A 26,312-nucleotide genomic window follows, 5' to 3' on the forward strand; every position below is an offset into this window, starting at 1 on the left:
TGTTGTAATCATTGGACAGCAAGCCAGCCTTGTGTAGCAGTGAAGCCAGCTTCGAGACCGGAGTTCGACTTGAGTTGTGTCCATAACTATGGGAGCCAGAAGTCCTGAGTTTGAGTGCAGTGGACCGCAGTTGGGGGGACCTGAGTTCGAAGTTCAGCAGATTGTCTCTGAAGGTCTGGGGTTCGAGATACTGTGAACTCGAGTGACTGAGCTAGAAGAACTAGCCAAGGCAAACTAACTGTGAACTGACAGTTCTGTTTTGTAAACAGTGCTTTGTGAACATCAGTTAAGATTAACAGTTCATTGTTGTTCTCAATAATCCAAGTAAATTGTCATTGTCGTCTGTGGAGTGCAATAACGAATACTGTGTTACTGTGTGGAGTGGAAATCCCATTGTTGACTGAAGATTTTAAACTAAATTATTGGAAGTGACTATTGTTGAAACAATAAAATTTCATTATTGTTTTGTAATAAAAAGTTACAATATCATTCAATTACTCATATGTCAGTACAGCACATCCTGCATGAAATTAAACATCGTTGAGCATACCCTAAATATGCTCTGATCTCTCCAATTTTCCATGTCCGTTTTTAATAGTGTACTACTAAATAAGAGAGTGGAAGGTGGGAATTTCCAAACTTTATTTTTTCAGGTCATACTGTATAAGGACCATCTTAATATATATAAAACTTTGAACTAAGTATTTCATATGGTCAAAACAGTATGGGAAACAATTTTACTTTCTCTTAAGTATTTCCTAATTTCTTTCTTATCGATGCAAGATACATAAGTCATCATTTACGTATGTTGAACAAATTTACTTTGATATTAGGCTTCATATTGTTGAGTTGTGTAGTAAAGTGTTATTTAGTTTATGCTCTCAACATTGCACATATGTGATATTCTCAGTAACAATACCTTGTAGAGTGTTGTCTGATTTTGTCATGTATTTGGTATTGTCTGTGATATAAGCAATCATTTTCAAAGTGAACATTGTATCAGGTCACAGTATCGAACTTGTACCTCAGTGGCCGAAATATGAAGCTGCATCAGCATTGTCGAGCATTACAGCAGCAATTTAAATTACATGAAGTTCAGTTGAAGGTCTCAAAATCTGGGAGGATAGGGGTGGGAGAAGGATATTAAAACACCATGGTTCGCTTTGTACACAGTTCATTTACCAGAACTGTGATTATGTTGTTGAAGTATAGCAATGGCAAATGATGAGTTTAATAGAAATAGAAGCATTTTCTACGAACTTTTGAAAAAAAAAAAAATTAAGAAAAGACTAGTGAAGTGTTTTGTTTTGTGTGGAGTGTGGCATTGTATGGGGCAGGAACATACACATTACGATGAAATGAAGAGAAATAACTAGAAAAATCTGAAATATGGATATGGAGTAGACCAAACTCCTTACTGGAGAACCAAGAGCTAACTTAACTAAACAACTCCTGGCTCTGGAAAGGAGGAGCTTAAGATAGTCAACCAGACTTCTGACTGGACACTGTCATCTGAATGAGGTCTACTGGGTCTTACAAATGACCGAACTTGTAGGAAATGTGGGATGAATGTTGAGCCATCACTTACATTCAGCTGAATTGTCCAATTTCACAGACAGGCTCAATTCACTCATATTGTAAGTTTTCAATCAGATATTTTATAATGTGTTTTTGTTATGTACGGATGAGACCTGATGATGCTGTAAGGCAAAAGTGTTCGTCATAAAATAAAATAAATATATATATTTATACCCAATCATATAATTCATTGTTTTAAATGATAAGTATTGACTGAAAAGTATCCTAATATTATTGAGCTGTCCAGGTTTAAGCCACATCAGGCATCTATACATCGTGAAACACATGTTACCTCCTGACGAAATTCAGGAAATAAAATCCAGCAGCATCATGAAGTTGGTCATCCACTGTGGTCGCTTGGGTTGATTTCTAGTTTATGGGGCGCACAATGGGTCAGTTGTAGCTAAGTGCTTTAATAGTTTCTAAGCCCTTGAAGAAGAAGAAGAAGAAGAAGAAGAAGAAGAAGAAGAAGAAGAAGGAGGAGGAGGAGGAGGAGGAGGAGAAGGAGGAGGAGAAGAAGGAGGAGGAGGAGGATGCAGAGGAGGAAGAGGAGGAGAAGGGGAAGAAGGCCACCAAACAGAAAATTTCAACAGGCATGTAACTCCTTTACAACAATGCACAGAACAAAATGTCTGAAAAGTCAAAGGCTGCTACCAGGAATGTGGATTCATGGAGTTGAATCATTCACTCTACAGTACAGACCTGGTCCCAAAGTGATTATTTCTCTTTCGAAACCTAAAAAAATTCCTATATGGCCGACGATTTCCCAGTGATAATGCCCTCTCAAGGAGGCAGTGATACATTGGATGGAGGACCAAGACAAATACTTTCATTCTGAAGGGACTATATCACTGGAAGTGAAGTGAACCAACTGTGTTAAGTTAAGAGAGATTACATTGAAAAGCAATGTGTCTGATCATCAGAATTCATTTTCATACTTACGGAGATAAAATTACTGACTCTACTTTGTATTCTGAGAGATCCAACATAGCCAGTTGTAATCTCTTACATAGAGATACACTATTAATTAAACGCAAATGTCTATAAATGTGTATTTCGCTAGTCAAAACTGACACAATAAATCAATCTTGTAATATATTTCTATCCAATTAGATCTGTAATGAAAATGATGAGTCTGCAGAAGGTTATCTAAAATTTGTACTATAACCTCTTCATATGATGATGATGTAACTATCTGCAATATAGAAAACGAAATAGTCAACCATCTGTAAAAATTAGAAATAAATACTCTTTAATACTGTACAATTTTTGTATTTATGTGGCTGATGTCATCACATACTGTACTTCATTTTTATTTTATCATTTATGCTCAAAAACTAATTTCTTACCCAGACAACCTTGAAATTCAAGCTTCACATTTTACTTCTGGAAGCTGATGGCTTATTTGCATTAATGAAGCATTAACTACTTCGACAGCCAAATTAAGATCTATATCCACAAAAAGTACTTCACTAGTCTCTTCCTTAGTTTCTTTTTCAGAGGTCTGCAGTGCTGTGTGTGGAGTGTGGCACTGTATGGAGCAAAACATGGACATTACGACGAAGTGAAGAGAAACAAATAGAAGCATTTGAAATGTGGATATGGAGAAGAATGGAGCGTCTGAAATGAACAGACAGAAGCAGACAGAATAAGAAACGAAGCTGTGTTGCAAAGAGTGGGTGAAGAAAGAAAGATGCTGAAACTGATCAGAAAGAGAAAAAGGAATTGGTTAGGTGACTGACTGAGAGGAAACTGCCTACTGAAAGATGCACTGAAAGGAATGGCGAACGGGAGAAGAGTTCGGGGCAAAAGAAGATATCAGATGATAGACGACATATGGATATATGGATCATATGCGGAAACTAAGAGGAAGGCAGAAAATAGGAAAGACTGAAGAATGCTGGGTTTGCAGTGAAAGACCTGCCCTTGGGCAGATCACTTATGTATGTATATATAAATTAAAGGACTCCTTTAGAAAACCAATTAATATTAGTGAACATTCTTGCAACCTAGTATCTATCTACAATAGAACACTATTTAACGTTTTTCTGGGAACACGGAATAATTAACCTTAAATGGGGGTTGACGCTAAATAGAAGTTTGCTAATTTTGATTAAAAATATTTGAATACTTTTGCAAAAATGCAATTTATTTGCAAGAAAGATACAATAAGTAAATTATGGACAATACTGTACACAAAACAGAAAACATAAGGGGAAGCTGGGTGCCAATCAAGTCTTCTTCTGGCCATCTTGGATATTTCGGCATTTGGATTTTTTTTTTTTTCATTCTGCGAGAGAAAGCATTTTCCTTTTCACGACCATTGTTTTCTAGTGATATGTACAGTAACAGTGAAAAATGCTATCTGTTCACTACAGTAAAGCTGACACCACACACCTCAGCGAGTACAACAAAGACAAGAAGTGATTATCATGGATGATGGTTGCTACTACGTTGTCAACTCTCCCATATTTCCCGAGATTTCCCGTTATTGCCCTCCAATTTTTAACAGTCTCCCGGCTCCTGTATTTTCCTCCTCTTCGAGCATTTTTCTCCCTTATTTTTGCATAATGTAGTAATCATAATTCTAAACCTTAGATATTGCCATGAATGATGATTGTTTATATGATGAGTTTTGCTGTTCAAGAGATGCATTCAAATGTGCAATCTTTATACAGAAGGTAATGCTTGCCAGAAATGGGTTTCAGCGCTCACCTGTTTAAAATCAAACAATATTAAAATTATAAACAAATGAAAACAGGCTAGTTTTGTTTTAAGCATATGAAGTAGTAATGCTCATATAAAGAGGATATTTTCTCTCATGAACAATAAAATTGGAGTGGTTAAATGGCAAGTTGTAACCGATTTAAGTGAACACCATATTTTAACGTTTTGGTGGCTACTTCATTCACACACAACTCCCAGAATGTCTGGAGGACCACACCTGCTGTTGGTCGATGGGTCCATTGGACCTAGCTGGGAGATCTTGTTGATCACCAGCTTTCCCTCCTTAAGCCACTGGAGGACGATTTTAGTGCCATAGCAGATCAACACTAGGAACAGAAAAGTAGAAAGAGGAGGAAGGAAAGGGAAATGAACCCCTAGGCCTCGAATGCTCTAATGCCGTCGGGGTCGAAGAAAGTAAGAGTTCAGTCAGAGGACTGGATAGGAAAGGATAAAGAGGGAATTAGGTATTGAATAGAGGAAAATTATACCAAATTCAGTCATTAACTCATCAAGCTGACCAGTGCTAATTGATGAGTAGCCCCTCCCTTTAGTTCAGCTTGTAAAATTATGCTTACTAACAGCTGCACCACGGGAAGGTAGGGATGGGACATTGGATATTTGCCCAGGTTGGTTCTTTAAAGCCTTCAATGGGAAGGATTAATGGCTCTCCCCCCTGAATCACAATACTTCTGTGCTTCAGTGGCTGGCCATGATAATATCTTTGAAAAATATTGGAGTGCAAGAGGTCAAATGACTTTATTGTCAAATGCCTGGCATTAGAAAACAACAACAGCAACAATAAAATTGGACAGATGTTCGAAACAGAAGCACGACACATGTAATCAAATCAGAGCTGTAAACTGCAGTCAACTTAAACTATTACGCGAGACAAAATCTGCCTCAAAATACTCTTAATTTAAGTCTAGCTGCCAAGTGTAGAATAAAATTGCTTTTAATAACTGAACGGAATTATTTGTCAATTTTCTATATGAAATTTTGTCGATTTCCTAATCTCCCATATTTTATTCAAAAAAAGTTTGCAACTCTAGCTGCTACATCCATCATTGAATGTGACTGGTTCTCGCAAAGGTTGGGAATTATCAGACGAATATGAAAGCAGCTTCATGTGGATGTCGTGAGGAAGGGAGAATCATGTCAGTGACAGCAACAGTGTTGCCAGGTCATTGACTCTTCAAAAAATTTATATTTTACACATTGAATCGAAATGCATTATTTTTACATTAGTCGAGATTTAAACAATAATTTAAAACCATTTTAAATGTAAAATTTGGCTCTCATAGTAAAGAAAATAACGTTAAATCGAATATAAAATACATTAATCATATGTAATAATTGAAGCGTCGCTCATACGCGTCAGCTGGAACAACATTATAAGATACATTTGATAAAATTTACAGGAGCTGCAAAAATGTGTACACGTACAACGTTGTTCTTATAGGGTAGCAAACTTTAGAGAGGACAAATTTCACGTACTGCATTGACGGACAGGTGCAAGCCAAAGAGTATAGCAAGGTAACATGACATACAACATTATTACACGGAAACACGCCGAATGAAAATGTTGTAACTTACAACGTTGTTCCAGCCGACGCTTCAATTATTGAGACCGTGAAATTTCAACATTAAATGCGGAAAAACGTAAATGAAGATCGTCTAAAATTGGGGTTCTACTTATCAAGCCCACTCACGTAAGTCGTGTACTCCTTGACTTCATGCTCGTTGGTGTGTGGACCAGAAATGCGGCCCCGCCAGAAGCAGTCCTGACACAACTGGTAGCTGTGACACTTCTGGCACCGGTACCGGAAACCTGAGAAGCCTTCCCTCTGGCACGCATCACAGGCCATTGGATGCACAACTGAAATGTAAACCACAGAATAGTCTCTTATACCTTTTGTGGATACAAAGGAGGTTCCAACTTGTTCTATGCCTATTCTTTTTAACTTTCTCACGGTTTAAGAGGAAGAATTATGATGCTACATAATATTGGTTTTGTGATTTTCACGAAAATAAATGTTCTCTGCATCCCCAATACCAAGGATATAATTTTGAGCATTCTGTCTGTTTACAGCACTACTACTAGTGAAATGTGAATGTTAAAAACCTTGCCAATAGCCAAGGATTAGGGAATAACAAGGATTAAGATAAGCAGAGGGTGGCTCTCGAGATTTTTTAAGCATAGTGGATTTATGGTGAAGAATGGGTGGCATGGAGAAAAATTCTCTCCGGCACTGGAACCTAAACCCAGGTTTTCAGCTCTACGTGCTGACCTTTATCCACTAAGCCACATCGGATTCTAGTTCCGATGCCAGATTGAATCTTTCTCAGTTTAAGTTCTACCTGTCTGTTTCTATTTGGTGGCCTACCCTCATGTACTGTGTCACAGAATATGTGACAGTGGCACAATGACCAACATACTATGTACAGAGGTGCACTCATTATGAGTGACTAAGTGGCCGGGATCCAACAGAACATAGCGGTCTTGAATCACAAAGTGATTACTTACACTTAACATATTACTATGAATTTTTCTCTGCTCTACCCATTCTTCACCATATGGTAATGCAGAATTCCTGCATGGAAATATCATATGTAGGCTACTTCGGTACATTATTGTAATATAATGGATTTAGTTTCCACAGAAGAACCAGCATTGCACAGTCACTTCCAGATGAGTATGAAAAGAATATTTTGAATTTTAAAAAATGTATTACCAATTTGCATAAAAACACTCGTACTGATATTTGCAAACAGGTAACTGTATTTTTAAAAGCCACTTGAGAACACTGTGCACTAGAAGGGGCCCTGAGGTCCACTCTGCCTCCTATCAAATTGAGTACTGGGTCCTTCCCAGAGGTAAAAGGTGGTCAGAGCATGGTGCCGAGATCAAGAAAGCATGGGACTCTACTTCTATCCCCCCAAGTGTCTTCATGAAAAGTGAAGGGACTACCTTTATCTTTAAGTTGCATTAGGTTATATTCAGAAGAACCTATCCCGTTTTCAGTTCAAAAATAGTAGTTATGTCGCGAAACTTATTCTAAACCACGGTCACCATATTGCTATTCAATTATATTTCCAAAGTAATATCACTAAAAGATTTGAAAAAGAGAATACTTTGTCTTTGGGATCTTTTACATTGTAAATTGTCTTATGTCAACAATTGAAATTTCCAGAACAGATATAATGAATATAGCCTACTGCAGTAATCAGTCATTATCTTACATTATTTCATAGAGTAACTGAAGCTTCCTTTTCTCACGTTCTGAGCTCAAGAATAGTTTATATTCGAGTAATAAAGAAAACTCTTCACAATGAAATACGATCTTGTGTAGCAAATTGTTGAACCCAGAAAAACTGTCTTGCTCGATACTTCGTTACTTAAGGACATCAGAAGAAAGTGAAGTTTCGTGAACATTAATAAACAACAACATCAATATATTTCGTTAGTTTGGTATTCATCGAATTTTGCAACATCAAACCATTTCAGACTTCAGTTCTCTGGAGTGAAGAACACACTCTGGAAGTTACTTTGTTATTAAATGGTCACTCCCTCACCAGTCTCTACACTAGCAAGACGATGCAGCAGGGGGAGCCACACGAGGCAGGGGGGCCCAGGGTCTGACATCATCGTGTCCATGAAGTCGTTCACTGTCACCTTACCTCCCTGGAACACAAAAACATAGCAGTGAGGAATCTACAACAGTGAGGAATCCACACGATCTGGCAAGCTGTATTCATGCTTATATATAACGATGTAGCATGGTGTCAGAAAGAACACTGATGTAGTCAATCAGAGACACATAACTCATGATGAAATCTCTAAATTCCGGAATCTAACTGCATATTTTTCAATTGTAATTTTTATTACACATATTCAAAATTCACCAGACATAAACTTACAGTTTTCTAATATTTGATTTCTGAAAGATTCCTAAAATTTCATATGCATGTTTATTATTAACTTATTTGAATGAGTATTTTTCTGTTATTGTAATAATACGTATTTCTTTTGTTAAAAAAAAAAGAACAAGCGATTCATAGAATCCATATAATTACATGGAATGTTTAAGTGGCTGGTGGATGTGTGATTATATGGGTTTGGATGTTTGTAGGTTATAATGTGTATGAAATAAATTGAAGATCATTATGCACGTTGCATTATTAAGAGTTATTTTATTTGTATCCTTTATGTTATGTTGTGGGTTGCATCAGTGCACTCCCACTAAAAAGCATGATGCACATAAAGTATGACAGATATGGTAACTGATAATTTTTCCCGAATAGGTCTCCACTTAAACATTCCATATTAAAAATATGTTTGGATGTTATTGGTTTCAATTTATTAGTAACTGACCTCGACAAGATCCATGTAAACTGACAAATTCACAAACCAATGGCAAAGATAATACATAGTGATTTACACGGGGCACTTCCATTAACCACCATCAGTTTTATCTTCATGAGTTGCAACAATTATTATCTATAATCTTTTCGCTGTAAGAAAAATCCTAATGTAAACAACAGCACGTGACTGAAGTGAGGCGTCATTGGCCACTGTTTGGCGCCATAGATTCTCAGTATGTGTTCCCGCCTACTGTTGTACATTCTGTTTCATGTTAAACATTTCCCGTTACTCGTCAAGTAGGCCTAACCTCACTACTATGCATTCATTTGCTTAGGAAACATTTACTTTAAAATTACAGTAATTAAATTACTTTTTAAGTCTTATGTCTTCACAATGGACAGTTGAGGATACAGAAGCCATACTTCAGTACCACGTGCTTACGTGAACTACGGTACGAGCTCAAGTGACGCCAGCTTGTTACAAGAACAGACCACCTCGGTATTACTGTTGGTATTCATCCGCGTTCATAGTACATAACAACATATAAAAGTAGCTTTTCTTTTACATAGCGATTTACATATGAGTGAAGTTAAATATTTCATCGTATTTAACAACTAGAATTCAATTTTTTATTTTCAAATAATACAAGATTGTGGTTTCCAAATACGAGCTATATTTTCCTGCGTAATGTGAGAGTTTCGACTGGGAGCCAATCACGGGTATGACAGCCACGTGCTTATATTTACATTAGGATTTTTCTTACAGCGAAAACAGTATATATATAACATTCTTAGAAAAGAATCATCACGCAAATTAAAACAAATAAACTGTACCAACTGTGTGATTGTCTACTACTGAAGACAGTGATGATAGCAAGATGGTAGTTTGATGAGACAAGTTTGATTCACCATGGGATTAACCAATATTCACCTTATAGTGACAAAAACTTTATTTTTGGGCTCAAATATTCTAAATGAGGCTTCCATCAGCTAAGAGTAATGTTGTTGGCTCCATATTGTAGATTCACTTTGTTCCAAGTCTGATTTTACTCAGTTTTCAACTCCTAGTAAGAAAAGTCACCATCATACTAGTTGTGGAGACTTCTGGTGACAATTCCCCCATCGACAGACTAGCACCAAATAAATCGAGATCAGAGGACATCAAGTGCACATGGAGATGACATCCTAGAGAAGTGAACTCACCCCGGGGAATATGGATGTGGCAAGTCCCTCTGTATAATTGAATGATGGCGACTCATAAACTGCTGCGGGCAGGGCCAACACCTCCTGAAGGTATTCTGCAAACCTCCAAACTACCATGTGTCCATTCGCATCGGAGATCTGAGAGAAGATGTCTACAAACATCATAAAATAACATGATCTGAGTTACTTTGAGGCTATACAAAAAACACAGACGTTAAAACATGAAGGTGACACACATAATATATTTTACACGTTCTTCTATAATTCAATTCTTTTATCATGTTGCCAGTGATATTTCTATTTGTAGTTTAATTTCCTTCAACTCCCATTCGAGAAAGTATATACCGTATTTACGCGAATACTCCCTGCATATTTTTTCACGAATTTAGCAAAGAAAAACTGGTGCGCATGCATTATTTTAAATAAGGTTGGTACCACTTCAATCTCAAACACTGGATCCCGTTACACTATAGCGTTGTCCGGCCCCGAACCTTGGTCTGTGTGGCAAAGAGTTGGGCAACATGATTATTTTTCAGAAGTCGATTCCAATGATTCAATCATACATTACAAATCGATTCTAATGATTCGTTCACAATTCTTCCTAGTCTGCGATTGCAACTATTCTTTTGACTCACAGGACTCTTCCCTTTGCAAACAATGGGTAGAACAAAAACATTCTATATCCCTCACATAGATGGCATGAGAGGTGAGACACTGGATGGTCTCGTTCTGACTGGCTGGAACCATTCATCATGACGTCCATTAGTCTACAAAATTATCCAAGATAGTGTTTCCTAATTTGCTATTGTAGGTAGAGTCCCGGATGCTTCTACAACAGTATGTGAAGATTATGACGCGTTTTTTAAAACAAATTGATATTTTACTTAGTTTTGAAGTACATCATTATGAAAGATTAATTTCTTGTAAATAAAACACAAATTACAGCCTTTTTTTATCTCCTAAAATTAGGGTGCATGGATTATTCAATAAAGCAGAATATTCGCGTATGTACTGTATTTACTATACAACATATTTTTTAAGCTCGAATTGGGGGATAATTCTATCACCTCAGCTTCTTCTTTGATGGGAAACTATTTTTTGTCACCAAGAAGGAGTTTTTCCATCAAATTCTTTTTTTTCCATAGCAGAAACGAAAATATTCTCTTAAGTTTAATGTTAATAAATTCAGCAAGATGTTCTTTATATTTCCAACGATATCGAACAAGAGTTCATTATCATTTACTGCTAGAAAGTCACTGAGAGTGGGAAATGAATCAAATTCTCGATGGAGAAATCAGCAAGAACACAAGTCTTATTTCTTTATTGTTGCTTCTATCTTATTCTGAATGATGAACACTGTTAAACTTGGATCCTGAAGACTAGAATTTAGAGAATTTAAGAAACTAAAAAGACTTGCAAACCAAGAAAGGTCCCTCAGATGATCTCATTCATGTTAAACTCTGTGTCACAGAAGTCTCAGATAAATAAAAAATATTCCAAAAAGCTGAAAAAAATCAGAGAACATGATGAAGTCAAGCTTACTTAAAATACCATTTCAAAACACACTTTTGTTCTATGGACTTCTTTTGAAACACTCATCAACCCTCAGGGGTCTGGAGACCATAGGTTGGGAACTGCTGTTCCACAGAAATAGAAAGTTATTTTTTTAATCCACATGCAATGGATATTATTTCCTGCTGTTTTATACTCTGCAGCAGCAAAATTAAATGCTATGATTCTCGCATTCCATTTCTAAACTGTGACTGCATACTTACATCTCAGCTTGTCCATGAGTTTTCCTGCACACATCGTAGCCAATGCGACTTTTATGGAAAACACTCTGATCTTCCCAACGTTTTCTCTGTAAGAGAACACACATAAGTCAATATGTATAGCTCTTAAAGTGGCATTACCACAGACATGGAGGAATAGGAAATACAGTCCAGTTATTCCAGCTGTGCACATCCTCCATGTGTGCTTTATGGTTAACAAATTTTATTTTCATATTTCTTGTGAATTCAGTATTAAGGCTGATGGAAAGTGTCCATCAATTTAATTTTTAAAACTGAAAACTTTTTTTATATAAAAAAAGACATTTCTCATCACGAATCTTAAGAGCAAGGGAAACAATAAGCAACATTTCTGAACCTCGAACTGATACACACAGACACACAGTTACATATTCATAGAACATTAAAATGTCTAATTCTACAATAAAGAAACAAATCTGGACTCTAAAAGGATAAGGTACGGGTATATAAAATTCAACGAAAAGTGGTTGAGTACATGCTGTTTACTACGAGAGGAACCTTCAAAATATCTAGTACAAATATTTGTGTGTATGTGTGTATCTAATGCCTACCCACTTCACTTGCGTGATTCGGGTTCCACATTGTAAATAATAATTGTAGGCCTAATTAAATAAAAGAATTGTATTCCAATGGATACCATCCCATTGTGGAATCCTGGGAAACGAGAATGCGGATGCTTTAGCAAAGAAGGGCAGCACTGCTACTTACAGACCTGTTACTAAATCTACGTATTACTCTGTGAAAATATTTATTAAATCTACATACTTAGACTTCAACACACAAAATTTGATAACACAATCCCAAGGGAAAAAATGGAACTCTCTGCATCAAAATCCACAGTTAATTCCCGATTTACCACGAAAATCGTCTGTAGCTGCATTTAGATTGGCAACAGGCCATGATTGTTTGGCCAAACACCTGCATAGAATTGGAATATATCAGTCCCCTAACTGCCCATTGTGCAACTCAAACCAAGAAATGGATTCGGAACACCTCAAAATCTGTGCTTCATTGGCTGGTCATGATAATATCTTTGAAAAATATTGGAGTGCAAGAGGTCAAATGACTTTACTGTCAAACGCCTGGCATTAGAAAACAACAACAACATAATTATAATGTTTGGTATATAACACACGTCAGTAACAGTTATTTTAACTCATTTTATGTAAACTCCCTTTTAAGGAAAACCCCTATTTAAGGAAAAAAAAAAAAAAGTAATCCCTCAGAGATTCGTTAAAAAGGGGTTCTACTGTATAAATCAATCATAAAAGTTAACCCAATCCAAAGACAAATAGTTGGATCACACATTAGGACTAGACTCACACAGAGTAGGCAGCCAGCAACCAGTTGAGCAGCATGCCAGAGCAGGACTCGACATGCACTTGCTGTGCCACAGGTAGACGCTTGTTCAGATTGTGGTATAGGCTTGATACTAGTGTCTCCAGGCGAGACACGTTCACCTCCGTCTGTGGCTCCAGTGTGTTCAGCCCATTCTCTCTGAATGCCTCAATAACATTCCAGATGTCCACTGCATGCACTGCAAAGCGTCAACCAATATATGGTACTAATTTTCGATTCAAGAGATGATTGTGAAAAAAGGAACTTAATATAAGGTGAATTCTGATTGATGTGTTAATGTAAAGCATTACAAGATGAGTATTTTAATTTTCTCCGGGTCTAAAACCAATGTGCATGTCCAGAGAGGACACTGGAAACCATGCTAACAGTTTAAAATGGAGACTATTTGAATCAGTCATTGCTAAAAGGCACAAGGTCATATTTTCTTTTGGTACTGTGATAATCAAATAAAACTTTTGTACTAGCTTAATAATTTTAAAGTTATGTTAGTTATATTTACGCATCACTTACCATGGTAATACTAAGCTACAAAGTATAATTTGTGTGTTTCATCCTCTAATAAATTCAGAAAAAACTTAAGAAATCCATCAATATGTCCATTTCGCCAAGAATTGACTTACAAGCAAACATTCTCATGGGGCCAGATAAAAAAAATAATTTTTTTTTTCCACCATGTTAACAATGTCAAGACAAGTGCTTATACAAATTTTGGCCACTCAAGCGCAATTACAAGGACATTCCAGAAAGTAAGTTTCCCTGGAGCCGTTTATAGAAAGAAAACACAATTTCACAGAAATATTTATTGGAACAAATTCAGCAATTTTTGGGCTATTTTTCAATATATTCCCCACCGGAATTGTGACATTTGTCATACTGTGAGATCAACAGAGAGGTACTGATGGCTGTCATACACTGGTTCCAATCCCAGGAGGCAGACTTCTACAACACAGGTTGATTCCACGGTATGACAAATGTCTCATAATGTAGTTATTTATGTATTAAGGGAGGTAAGTAGTGTTTACTAGCTAGGGACTAGTTTGCGCCTGAGAGATAGTAAGGCCTGCAATTAAGTAGTCTGAAGCTAGCAAATTCTACTGAACTAACGAATTGCATAATATAACGTTTTTTCCACTCCACATCTTACGTACCGGTAATGAAAATATATTTCATTTTACATGATTTTATATCAGATCTGTTGGGAGGATCGTTGAGTCTTGACTATTCTTTTATTTGTTGCTATGTTACTGTTGAATGAAACATATTTTCACTTACTTCCCTAGAGAAGCAATGTGACAAACGTCCCATCATCAATAGCAACCAACATTATCACGGTAAAATTAATTTAGCCTACTTCCCTAAAAACAAGCTAATAACAGCATCATGTGTTGACAGCCCAGTTAAGTCACGTTGCTAATTTCACTGGTACCACCAACTACATTATTCATGACGTTCTTCAATGCCATGAGGTTTCTCATCTGTGAAAATCACGAAAATAATGATGTGCGCGGTAAATTCTTTAGCATCTCAGATCTTGCTCTGACAAGGGAAAGCTGCGATTTTGAAAAATAATATTTTTAATGGAACCCTATACCAAATTGTTTGCTTGAAGAGTACAGCTGTCAAAAAAAAAAAAAAAAAAAGTGGGCAAACTCGTGAACAGTGACTATTTTCTAAGTCCACTTCAGATCATAGTGATGTTACACATTGCTTGCATTTGTAGAAGCAGTTTCGGAACTATGGAGTCATTCGATATTTACGTCTCGTAGAGTAGTGGTAGAGTGCTCACTTAATGATTCCAAGGTTGTGAGTTCGAGCCTTGTTCAAGTTATTTTATTTTGTTATCATTCTTTAGCGATATAAATAATATTCAAGTTATCATATCATTTGAATTCTGTTATAGTTCTTTAGTGATATAAATAATATTCAAGTTACCACTATATTCTGTTATTCTGTTCTTTAGCATTATACTGTAAATAATATTCAAGTTATTTATATTCTGTTATCGTTCTTTAGCGAAATAAATAATATTCAAGTTACCATTTATATTCTGTTATCGTTCTTTAGTGATATAAATAATATTCAAGTTATCATTTATATTCTGTTATGTTCTTCAGCGATATAAATAATATAAATTTAATGTTAGATTTAGAAAAATACAGTTGCATGATACTAATGTTAGTTTTTTCTTCTTATATTATTACATTATACATTATATAAAATAAAAAGGAACAACGAGGATTTGAGCCGAAGACATTGACATCTGAATTCAGACGTTCTTCCAACTGAGCCAAGGGAGCATAAGTAATGAAGCATAATAATAGGCTGAAAAATTGGCCCAATCCCCCTCCAAGACGTCCTAATGATTTGTGGAAGCTTGTCCAGGACATGTCCACTCCTGCAAAATGTGAATGAGATTGGAGGAAGATGGATTAAATATTGAATCGTGGCTTTTGGTCTGGTTTTTTGTTAATTTTTAATTGTTTGAATTTTCTAAGGCAGACGTCAGTGTGCTTGTTTTGTTTATGCCACGAAAGATATTTTTGTTGAGAATATAATCTTTCTTACTTTCCATATGCTGCCATAATGTCATAATAAATAATGCTAAAGTCATGGCATAATGCATTCATGAACCTGATGTTAATTAGGCCTACTAAAACATTCATAAAAGACACAGCAGCAATTATATTTTCTCTCTATCTTAAAAAAAAACACATAAAAAGCACTTGGTGGTGTTCAAACACACCTCACAAATACCAGCCTGGAATGCTACCATTACGCTACAAGTGTAACATGTAGAATACTTTAATTATAACTGTATGTAGCAGACATTGTGGTCCAACAACATGTAACATCACCTGTCTCCGAATTTTAGTGGAAGTACCTGAAGGAAACTTAGTATTTAGAAAGCGGCCACTTTTTCTTTTGACAGCTGTACAAAAGTTATAAGCGTCAACAATCGGCTGTATAGTTTATCTCGAGTCAAAAGACACGCTTAAATAAAATAATTTAATATTGAATCGAAGTAAAAGATGGATTTTCGTTGTCTCTATAATCCCTAAATTAAGATAGGGTACCTGACTTCATTTATAACATAACATTTACATTTATAACATTTACAACTGGGCGTTAAAGCATAGGATGAAAATAAATGGTTCTAAAAGTAAATCTATAACATTTTGTAAAACCCGAGAGGAAACTAGTCTTAATTATGAATTCAGTGGTGTTGTAATTCCGCAAGAACAATGTTGTAAATACCTAGGAGTGTATTTAAACTCCAAACTTTCTTGGGGAGAGCATGTTGATAATGTTACAGGCAAAGCATGGAGGGCACTTCACTTTATTATGAGAATCTTGAGAAAGGCTAGCCCCAAATCGAGGGAAATAGCATATCTAACATTAGTGCGACCGTTAATGGAATACGGAACTACGTGTTGGGATCCCTATAGAATATATCAGATAAATTCCTTAGAAAGAATCCAGTATAGGGCAGCTAAATTTGTTAAAGGTAAAAGAGAAGATGGGAACGATACGATAAAAGAACTTAAATGGGAAACTTTGGAAAACAGACGTAGGAAAACTAGAATAACATCATTGTATAGAACACATCTAGGTCAGAAAGCATGGGTAGAGTTAACGGCTTGGTTAGAAAAGCCAACGTACTATGGTAGGAACGATCATGATTTTAAAATCAAATGTAGGAAACAGAAAACGGATGTAGATAAATTCTCATTTTTAAATAGAACTATAAATGATTGGAATGACCTACCTGCAGCGGTCTTTATGGGCTGTCCTTCCTTAAGGAGATTCAAGAATAATTTAAAGAGTTGTGTATAAAGTGAAAATTAAAATTAAGGTGACATTCAACATTTAATTTTTTAAGGTGACATGTATTTATCTAGCCTTACGAGTTTACTTCCTTGGTTTGAATTGTAAATTATTTAAAAATAGCGTGTAAGAGGGCCTTAGACTAGAAATGTTTAGTTCAAATGTAGTTCTGTTTATAAGTATGCATAAGAATGCAATTATTTGACTTATTTGAACTGTTGTATCAGTGAAGCGAGGTGAGTCAGTGAAGTTATGGTTTTACAGTGCAGTGAACAGTTCAATTTATAGCGTCAATGAAATGTGTTCTATAGTGTCAGTGAAATGTGTTACAGTGTGTCAGTGAAATGTGTGCTAAAGTGTCAGTGAAATGCGTCATAGTGCCACTACAGGGAATGAGATGAGAGTAAAGTGAAAGACTATTGAAACTTATGTAGGACCTATACATAATTATGTAGGTTGTGTTGTAAAATTAGGTGTTTTATTTTATGTTTTATTATTATTGTGTTAAATTGTATTGTGTATTCTTATTATATTGTGTGTAAAATTGTATATGTGTTGTAAATTGTATTACATATTGTAAATTTTATTGTGTATTGCTTATCATTTTAACTGTGTATTGTTAACATTGTATATACCACTGCCACCAGGTGCTTGCCCACTTGCAGTGTAAATAAATACATACATACAAGATAAATTGTACTGTTTAAGTAAACATACGCAATTAATTTTTCACGAACTTAGCTTATTTACTAAGACTAGTAACTATACCTGCTTAGGCGTGGAAGCTATTTGGACTTCAAATATTCACAACTAGAAGTAGAAGTAACCCTACTTATAATGGTCAATGACTCACTGTCTACACTTACAGCATTTGACTGTACTTCTCAAAGTATACAATTTAACATGGCTTAGATTAAAATATACGCGTAGCTCGAGTATTTTCCATCATTCCAGATTCCTGAGTGTTAAACTTTTGTTACTTTTATTGCTGTGATAATTTTCCTGGTATTATCATCATTACTACAGTAATATAATAACAAACTTGATGAATTTCCTCTGGTGTTGTATTGGAAATGTCATGTGAGATATCTCTCTGTCTGTTTTGAGAAGCAAAATTTTAAATTGCAGTTCTCTGTATTTATCTGGAAAATAACTTCACTATACCTAATAGTGCTTTGTGGTTTTTTGGCAGCAGAGCTTTTTAATGGAGACATTGTTCAAGAATCTGCACAGAAGCGATGATATGGCAACTACAGTTTGCTGAATGATGTAATATTCTCAAATTATGATGAATGCATTTTATCAAGAATGACTTTGTTAAAATTTAAATACACCTGTCTGACATTACAGAGAAGAGTTCAGGATTGTTATGACTTTTATTGCAGGGAAAATTCTCCTGATATTATTATTATTATTATTATTATTATTATTATTACTATTACTACTATTATTACATTAATAACAAATTTGTGTGTGCCCAAACAAGAAAGCTGACTATTGACGTTCACACTCCACTGTCATTGCTCAAGAAGTTAACATTTCTTTGACTGAGAGATTCCCAAGTTGGACAGTGTATAAATCATAACACTTCATCGTTTCTGGCCAATAAACTTAGACCTGCTTTTTACTGCATTTTCAACATTTCAACACACATTAACAGAGTCACCACGACAAAAATCTCATTGGAATAGTACTTGGTAACATACAAGTACGAAGTACACAAATTCAGAATGGGCATCAATTAAAGTGAGATCAGTCAGGAAGAGCTGACAACTTTGTTATCCTTTGTTATCATGTGCTCGGAAATGAAAACAAATCAAACATTAATTCCAAACATGGGAAAATTTTCTGCAACTAAAATACCAATTAAAACAACATAAGGCACAACAAGCCATAAATGTACCTATCACTATTAAGATCAGCAGTTTACTGGTCTCTGACCCTGTCAAAATGAAGCAAGATTTTAGATTTACGTCAAAAGACAAATGACCTTTGCAGAATGACGTGGGAAGAGTTCATTCATTGTTCATAAATAACTTCTCTCCAAGTTCCAAGTTCAGCCTTGAAAGTGTCAAGGGTGATTTGAGGGTGAGGAAAAGGAATTCTGGAGGAACCACGAAAGATAAAGGCAAATATTATTTATAAGTGGTCCTAGTTTATCGAAATTTATATTGGAACTGATCAGCTGTAGCTAATATATACATTCAGTAAAATTTGTGCTAGAGTGTTTTTATATAATAAGAAGCAATATGTATCTTTGTTCTGGCAATAAAGTATTATTATTATTATTATTATTATTATTATTATTAGGTACGAGGCACGACAACCCATGAAGGACCATGACCGACCAGCCAGCTGCTGGTTTCACGTACACACCCCAAAGCAGAGGTGGACGATCATCCAACCAGAATGATGGTATCGTGTGGTTAGCACGATGATCCCCCCAGCCATTATAGCTGGCTTTCGTAACAGGATTTCGCTACCTATCGTAGCTCCCCAAGTGTATTACGATGCTGGGTGGGCACCGGTCCCATACACTGGCCTAAATTTCACGAGAAAATTTTTTCCCCCATAAGGACTCGAACCAGCGTGCATTCCATAACGCGAGTCCTAGGTAGGATGCCTTAGACCACGATGGCATAATGCAGGACTAAATTCATCCAATAGTCCATGAAAAACTATTCTAAACAGATTGAGTGATTTTTGATTGTGCAGTTAACATGCCTACATCCTTGTTCTATGTGACAGTAATACCACATGAAACTCATTCCTTAACTCCACATATCCAGGTAGTATGGCTGCTGCACTTACAATTGGCTTTCTTCTGCACAAACCGCAGCTTGCAGGCCGTGCGGTACGAGGCGAATCGTATCATGTCGAAGTTTTGGCCCCGCATCTCCTGCAGCAGCTGCAACCTGTGGTCTGCAGGCACTCGGCCCGCACCATCTTCGGCAGCCATCTGTTAGCCTCTGCAACCATACAATCACTATCATCAAAAAGTTCCACCCTCTTCATTGTGAAGATTCTGAACCAACATATGTTCTGGACTCCCTGGTCAAGTGGTCAGCATGATCCTGAATTTGTAACCATATTAAGATGGGAGCTACATCTTTTACTAGTATAATATTGCTATAAATGCAAAATTTTTTTTCTCAGAATCTGTACGTCCTTTGAAAACAGAAATTGGCATGTTTAATGTGCATTATGTGTACATCACTAGGCAATTTTAATGTTTTTGAGAATATAATTGATTTTCTTTTTAATTATGAAGATTTGTGGAGTATTTTGTTTAAGTGGAGAGTTTTTACCTGATAACTTAAGTACCGGTACTTAAGATATTTTAATGAAACTCTGCATGCATATATAGTTCTCCCATGTGAACAACATACCCCAAAATATTTAATGAAGAAGCTACAGTTTATTTTTAAAAAATAATTTTGATCAACATAAGGCCTAAATATATATTTTTTTAAATAAACTATACATTCTACATTAATGATTTTAGAGTAGTTGTTCACATGGGAGAAAAGTTTAATTAAAATATTTTAAGTACTTTTGGAGTTATCATGTAAATTCTGCTCAGCTGAACAAAATACTCCACCAATTTTCAAAATTAACCCCCCCCCCCAAAAAAAAACTACTAGGTTTTCAAGAACATTAAAATTGCTTAGTGATGTACAGATAGTATATATTAAGCATGTCGATTTTTATTTTCAGAGTACTTATAGATTATGAGGGAAAAAATGTTGAAATACAGCAAAATTATACTAGCAAAAGATGTACTTCTCCCCTTAATGAAATATATGATGATTCATTGTTCTATATCTTCGGACGATGAAGAATATCACTTCGAAACTGGTCAGCCAAGTAATTTCCTAATGTTAACACAATTAATTAACACAGTAAAGAAGTTATAAAGTTAATCAGTGAAATACCGTATATGATTAGCTTACGTTAGTGTTAAGAAGGAAATCTTAAAAAATTACCACGTCAAAACTCTATCAAAAGGCATACATAGGTTGTATTATAGCAGATACCGGTAATACAAATACAAGAAATTAACTATCAATAGAAACTGATTTACTCACTCACTTATGAATATAAATAGGTAGGTAGATAGGCATATTAGGTAGGTTAATAGGTAGAAAGAAAAGTAGGCAGACAGATAAATACAAGCAAAATAAAAGAAAGAAAATGAGGGAAAAATGGACAAACAGAAAATAGAAGAAACGCATACTCCATTCTCTGGCAGAGCAAATTTATGGACACACAGTGTAGCGAAGAAATTGTGAGGAGGAAGAGAGAGCATTTAATTGGGCATGTTGCACCACAAAAGTCTCATGTTTTTATTATATAACTAATTGGTTTCCAGATGTCATCTTTCCACATTCTGTTAGTATGTTAATTCGAGTTCTGGGCTGGAGGGCGAAATCACAGTCCTTGATGATAGGATAGAAACCGAGGATATTGAATAGCTGATCTGAATGTTGACATGTGAGAGAAATAAGACGGTAAGTTTTATCTGAAGCCCTTCATGTACAAGGAATATTTACGAGAACTTTCTTTTCGTAGGAAATATCACAGAGGAGGACTTTTATTACTAGTAGCCTACTCCTTGCTTATCTCACAATCTTACACATTCTTTTTCTCCTCCATACTAGCCTCCTTCAATTTCTTCTCTTACTTCTCTTCTCTTGTATTCCACTTATTCTTTTTCTCCTCCATGCTTGTCTTCTTCTTCTTCATTTCTTCTTCTTCTTCTTCTTCTCCTCCTCCTCCTTGCCTGTCTTCCACTTATTCTTTCTTCTGTTGCTTGTCTTTCACTTTTTCTCCTTCTTGCTTGTCTTTCACTTCTCATTCTCCTCATTGCTGCCTTCCACTTCTCCTTCTTCTTGCCTGTTTTCCACTTCTCGTCCTTGCTTGTCTTCCATTTCTTCTCCTTGCTTGTCTTCCACTTATCCATTAATTAATTAATTCTCCTCTTTGTCTCTCATTTATTCCTCTTCTTCTTCTTCATCTTCTCCTCCTCCTGGTTTGTCTTTCACTTATTCATTCTTCTTCTCCTCCTGGCTTGGCTTCCAATTTTTCATTCATTCTTCTTCTCTTCCTCTCCTCGTCTTTCACTCATTCATTCCTCTTCTTCTCCTCCTGACTTGGCTTCCAATTTTTCATTGATTCTTCTTCTCTTCCTCTCCTCGTCTTTCACTCATTCATTCCTCTTCTTCTCCTCCTGACTTGGCTTCCAATTTTTCATTGATTCTTCTTCTCTTCCTCTCCTCGTCTTTCACTCATTCATTCCTCTTCTTCTCCTCCTGGCTTGGCTTCCAATTTTTCATTCATTCTCTTCTCTTCCTCTCCTCGTCTTTCACTCATTCATTCCTCTTCTTCTCCTCCTGGCTTGGCTTCCAATTTTTCATTCATTCTCTTCTCTTCCTCTCCTCGTCTTTCACTCATTCATTCCCCTTCTTCTCCTCCTGGCTTGGCTTCCAATTTTTCATTCATTCTCTTCTCTTCCTCTCCTCGTCTCTCACTCATTCATTCCTCTTCTTCTCCTCCTGGCTCGGCTTCCAATTTTTCATTCATTCTCTTCTCTTCCTCTCCTCGTCTTTCACTCATTAATTCCTCTTCTTCTCCTCCTGACTTGGCTTCCAATTTTTCATTGATTCTTCTTCTCTTCCTCTCCTCGTCTTTCACTCATTCATTCCTCTTCTTCTCCTCCTGGCTTGGCTTCCAATTTTTCATTCATTCTCTTCTCCTCCTCTCCTCGTCTCTCACTCATTCATTCTTCTTCTTCTCCTCCTGGCTTGGCTTCCAATTTTTCATTCATTCTTCTTCTCTTCCTCTCCTCGTCTTTCACTCATTCATTCCTCTTCTTCTCCTCCTGGCTTGGCTCCCAATTTTTCATTCATTCTCTTCTCTTCCTCTCCTCGTCTTTCACTCATTCATTCCTCTTCTTCTCCTCCTGGCTTGGCTTCCAATTTTTCATTCATTCTCTTCTCCTCCTCTCCTCGTCTCTCACTCATTCATTCCTCTTCTTCTCCTCCTGGCTTGGCTTCCAATTTTTCATTCATTCTCTTCTCTTCCTCTCCTCGTCTTTCACTCATTCATTCCTCTTCTTCTCCTCCTGGCTTGGCTTCAATTTTTCATTCATTCTCTTCTCTTCCTCTCCTTGTCTATCACTCATTCTTTCCTCTTCTTCTCCTCCTGGCTCGGCTTCCAATTTTTCATTCATTCTCTTCTCTTCCTCTCCTCGTCTTTCACTCATTCATTCATCTTCTTCTCCTCCTGACTTGGCTTCCAATTTTTCATTCATTCTTCTTCTCTTCCTCTCCTCGTCTTTCACTCATTCATTCCTCTTCTTCTCCTCCTGGCTTGGTTTCCAATTTTTCATTCATTCTCTTCTCTTCCTCTCCTCGTCTTTCACTCATTCATTCCTCTTCTTCTCCTCCTGGCTTGGCTTCCAATTTTTCATTCATTCTTCTTCTCTTCCTCTCCTCGTCTTTCATTCATTCATTCCTCTTCTTCTCCTCCTGGCTTGGCTTCCAATTTTTCATGCATTCTCTTCTCTTCCTCTCCTCGTCTTTCACTTATTCATTCCTCTTCTTCTCCTCCTGGCTTGGCTTCCAATTTTTCATTCATTCTTCTTCTCTTCCTCTCCTCGTCTTTCACTCATTCATTTCTCTTCTTCTCCTCCTGGCTTGGCTTCCAATTTGTCATTCATTCTTCTTCTCTTCCTCATTCATCCCTCTTTTCCTCCTGACTTGTCTTCCACTTATTCTTTCATCGTATTCTCTTCCATACTTATTCTCCTTTATTGGTTTTGCTTTCAGAAAATGGTATTACTAGGCCTATTGCAAATTGCTTTCGGTACAAACACCTGTGATTTTTCTCTTAACAAAAGCAGCTTTGATATATTGATCTGCGTCCAGTCCATTATGGCAGCTATTATTCAATGACACACGATAATGCACTGACGCAATGAGTTATAATGCATTTGGTAATCCTAGGTCGACATCTACTGGCTCAATAACTATAATACTAATGTACGCAAATTTCACAAGTTCAACACTAGAATGTGAAAAAACATCTTCGATATGTTTAAGCCTGCAAGTTGAACCTTGCGTTGACGTGATAAATTTTGTTTACAGTCCTGAAAGTCGATGCATTATACGTAAAGATTAATTTTTGGTGCTACAGAATTCATCTGTTATGGTAACAATGGTTATTAGAGGAGAAAAATTCGCCCCGGCGTCAGGGATCGAACCCGGGTCCTTGATTCTACGTACCAAGCGCTCTAACCACTGAGCTACGCCGAAGTTCCATCCACAGCACGGGATCGAATCCTTCTCTAGTTTTTTTCCTTTGTGGTCTTACTTCATGTCCGACATATATGTTGACATATATATTAGGTCAACTGCCATTATACAAGGAGCGCACTCAATTGAGTGACTTGGCCGGAATTCAACAGTATATGCACTGTTGGGCGAAGAATCTACGTAAAGATTAATTTTTGGTTCTACAGAAGTTACCATTGTTACCATAATAAATAACAGGTCGACAGAAACTTCTTCGCAGTGTAAATGTAACGTGATGACTTTTGGTTTCATTGATTTTAACTCCCCATTTTTAAGCCATCTTTCTAGTTGGGTCAGATAATCTTGTAGATGTTGTGACGCAATACTTGGATTATCATGAACTGCTAAAATAGCAGTGTCGTCTGCAAATGTAATGTCTGTGTCTAAACTAGTAGACAAATCAGGAGTACATAAGATACCGTTAGGACTATACAGTATTGGTCCAAGAACACTGCCTTGTGGAATTCCTGATTTTATGGGGTGAAAAGCTGCAACATTATATTAGAATTTCAATTGAAAGAACCTATCTTCTACATATGATTTCAGTAGACTATAAAATAAATAATAATGATAATAAAAATTGCCACGAAAATCCAAACCACATTTATTGCCAAGAATTTTATTCTTGACTGAATATCGTCGATTTACTTCTAAAACCTCGAAAGTCCATTTTTTTTTTTTTCCGAATGTTCAAATCTGTGTATACTTTCATAATGCGTCTGCAGATAACACCTCATAAGACTACAAATATATATTATTATACTTCTTATACTTTATAAATAACAAATACTTAACAATTGTTAGCTGGGGTGGTTGCTTAGTCAAATGTCCAAAGACAGGTCTGAAGCTCACAAGTGATACCATTTATATAGAATTGTTTAATTTGGGATTCTCTGCATTATTATTATTATTATTATTATTATTATTATTATTATTATTATTATTACTTAAAGCTCTGTCTGTGCGGATATATTTCAATAAAAATTCTTACTAACAAATCTGTTTTCTTCTAATTTGCCACAGCAACATGCATTACAGTTATTATTTAAAGCTTTTTCTGTACGAAATAACGTTGGCTTACTTCTAACATATCGTAATTTTATTTATTATTTCATAAGTATTTTTCATCTCATTTTTCAAGTATTTTTCCATAGAAGTTTATCCCCACTGTTGATATTGGATCTCTATAACCACATACAAGAGAGCAACATAACTTGGTTCTTATTCTTTTTATACCCCAGCTAACTACCTCAGATTGAGGTCCTGGCTGAAATGTACTACTGTACATCTATTATCAGGCAGTACATCTCACTTGACGATGTGTCAGAGGAAAAACAATTGTTTGTATGCATCTGAAGTCTGGTTAGTGTAATATGTAGCTAATCGGCAATGAAAGGGGAAAGGAACTGACCATTCTAACCCATTATCTCCTAGACTCGTTGCCTCATAAGTGGTGCCTTGTTGAACATAAACAACAGCAATCACGTTGGCATAGAAATAAAACGAAGTAACAAAATAAATATTGGTATAAATATTATGTTACATTAGAAGAAAGTATCACAGATCTGATAACGGTCACCCTTGAACCGACGCAGATGTTTATAAGATGTAGGGTGCTTACATAATTTACATTCTAAATATGCGTAATATTGACTGCACTGCTGGATAAGACAGTACAGCGCAAGCGCGGAAGTTTCCACGATCTCCATCCTCCCGCAGCGGAGTAGAACGATAGCCGGCTCTTAAGGCAGGACGTGTTCTCGGAGCACGCCGCCCTAATTTGTCGCAACATTAGTCATTTTCGGGCACAATTTGCCTGACGCAGACAATGGCATACTGAAAATTACGTAAGCATGATGAGAGCGATGAAGTCTTGAACTGTTTTCTGTTGTAGCTTTACGCCTATAACGTCAGCTCTTCACGAAATCAGATTTCGTCTGGAATTTGTGATGGGCAAAAGACAGCGTCCGCGCCAGCATTCACCACTTATCCATCAGTAATTATCACCAACAAATTGTGCATCAAGGGCTATATCGAAAATGGGATAATATTCTAACATTTCGACGAGATACTTATAAAGGGTGACGGGAGG

General features: G+C 36.3%; 1 protein-coding gene across 2 annotated transcripts in view; it reads right to left on the bottom strand.

Annotated features, from left to right (window-relative positions):
• Dyb (Dystrobrevin) overlaps nucleotides 1-26,312 on the bottom strand; it is a 112,821-nt gene that overhangs the window by 59,196 nt on the left and 27,313 nt on the right. For both annotated transcript variants that reach the window (XM_069831442.1, XM_069831441.1), the window contains exons 2-7: nucleotides 19,677-19,834; nucleotides 13,005-13,218; nucleotides 11,646-11,731; nucleotides 9,871-10,022; nucleotides 7,879-7,987; nucleotides 6,015-6,181 (exon numbers count right to left, since the gene is read on the bottom strand). In XM_069831442.1, the coding sequence (XP_069687543.1) occupies nucleotides 6,015-6,181; nucleotides 7,879-7,987; nucleotides 9,871-10,022; nucleotides 11,646-11,731; nucleotides 13,005-13,218; nucleotides 19,677-19,824 (876 nt within the window). In that variant the 5' untranslated portion in view covers nucleotides 19,825-19,834. The remainder of the gene's footprint in view (nucleotides 1-6,014; nucleotides 6,182-7,878; nucleotides 7,988-9,870; nucleotides 10,023-11,645; nucleotides 11,732-13,004; nucleotides 13,219-19,676; nucleotides 19,835-26,312) is intronic.

Source organism: Periplaneta americana, chromosome 7, assembly GCF_040183065.1.
Source record: "Periplaneta americana isolate PAMFEO1 chromosome 7, P.americana_PAMFEO1_priV1, whole genome shotgun sequence".
Classification (NCBI taxonomy): domain Eukaryota; kingdom Metazoa; phylum Arthropoda; class Insecta; order Blattodea; family Blattidae; genus Periplaneta; species Periplaneta americana.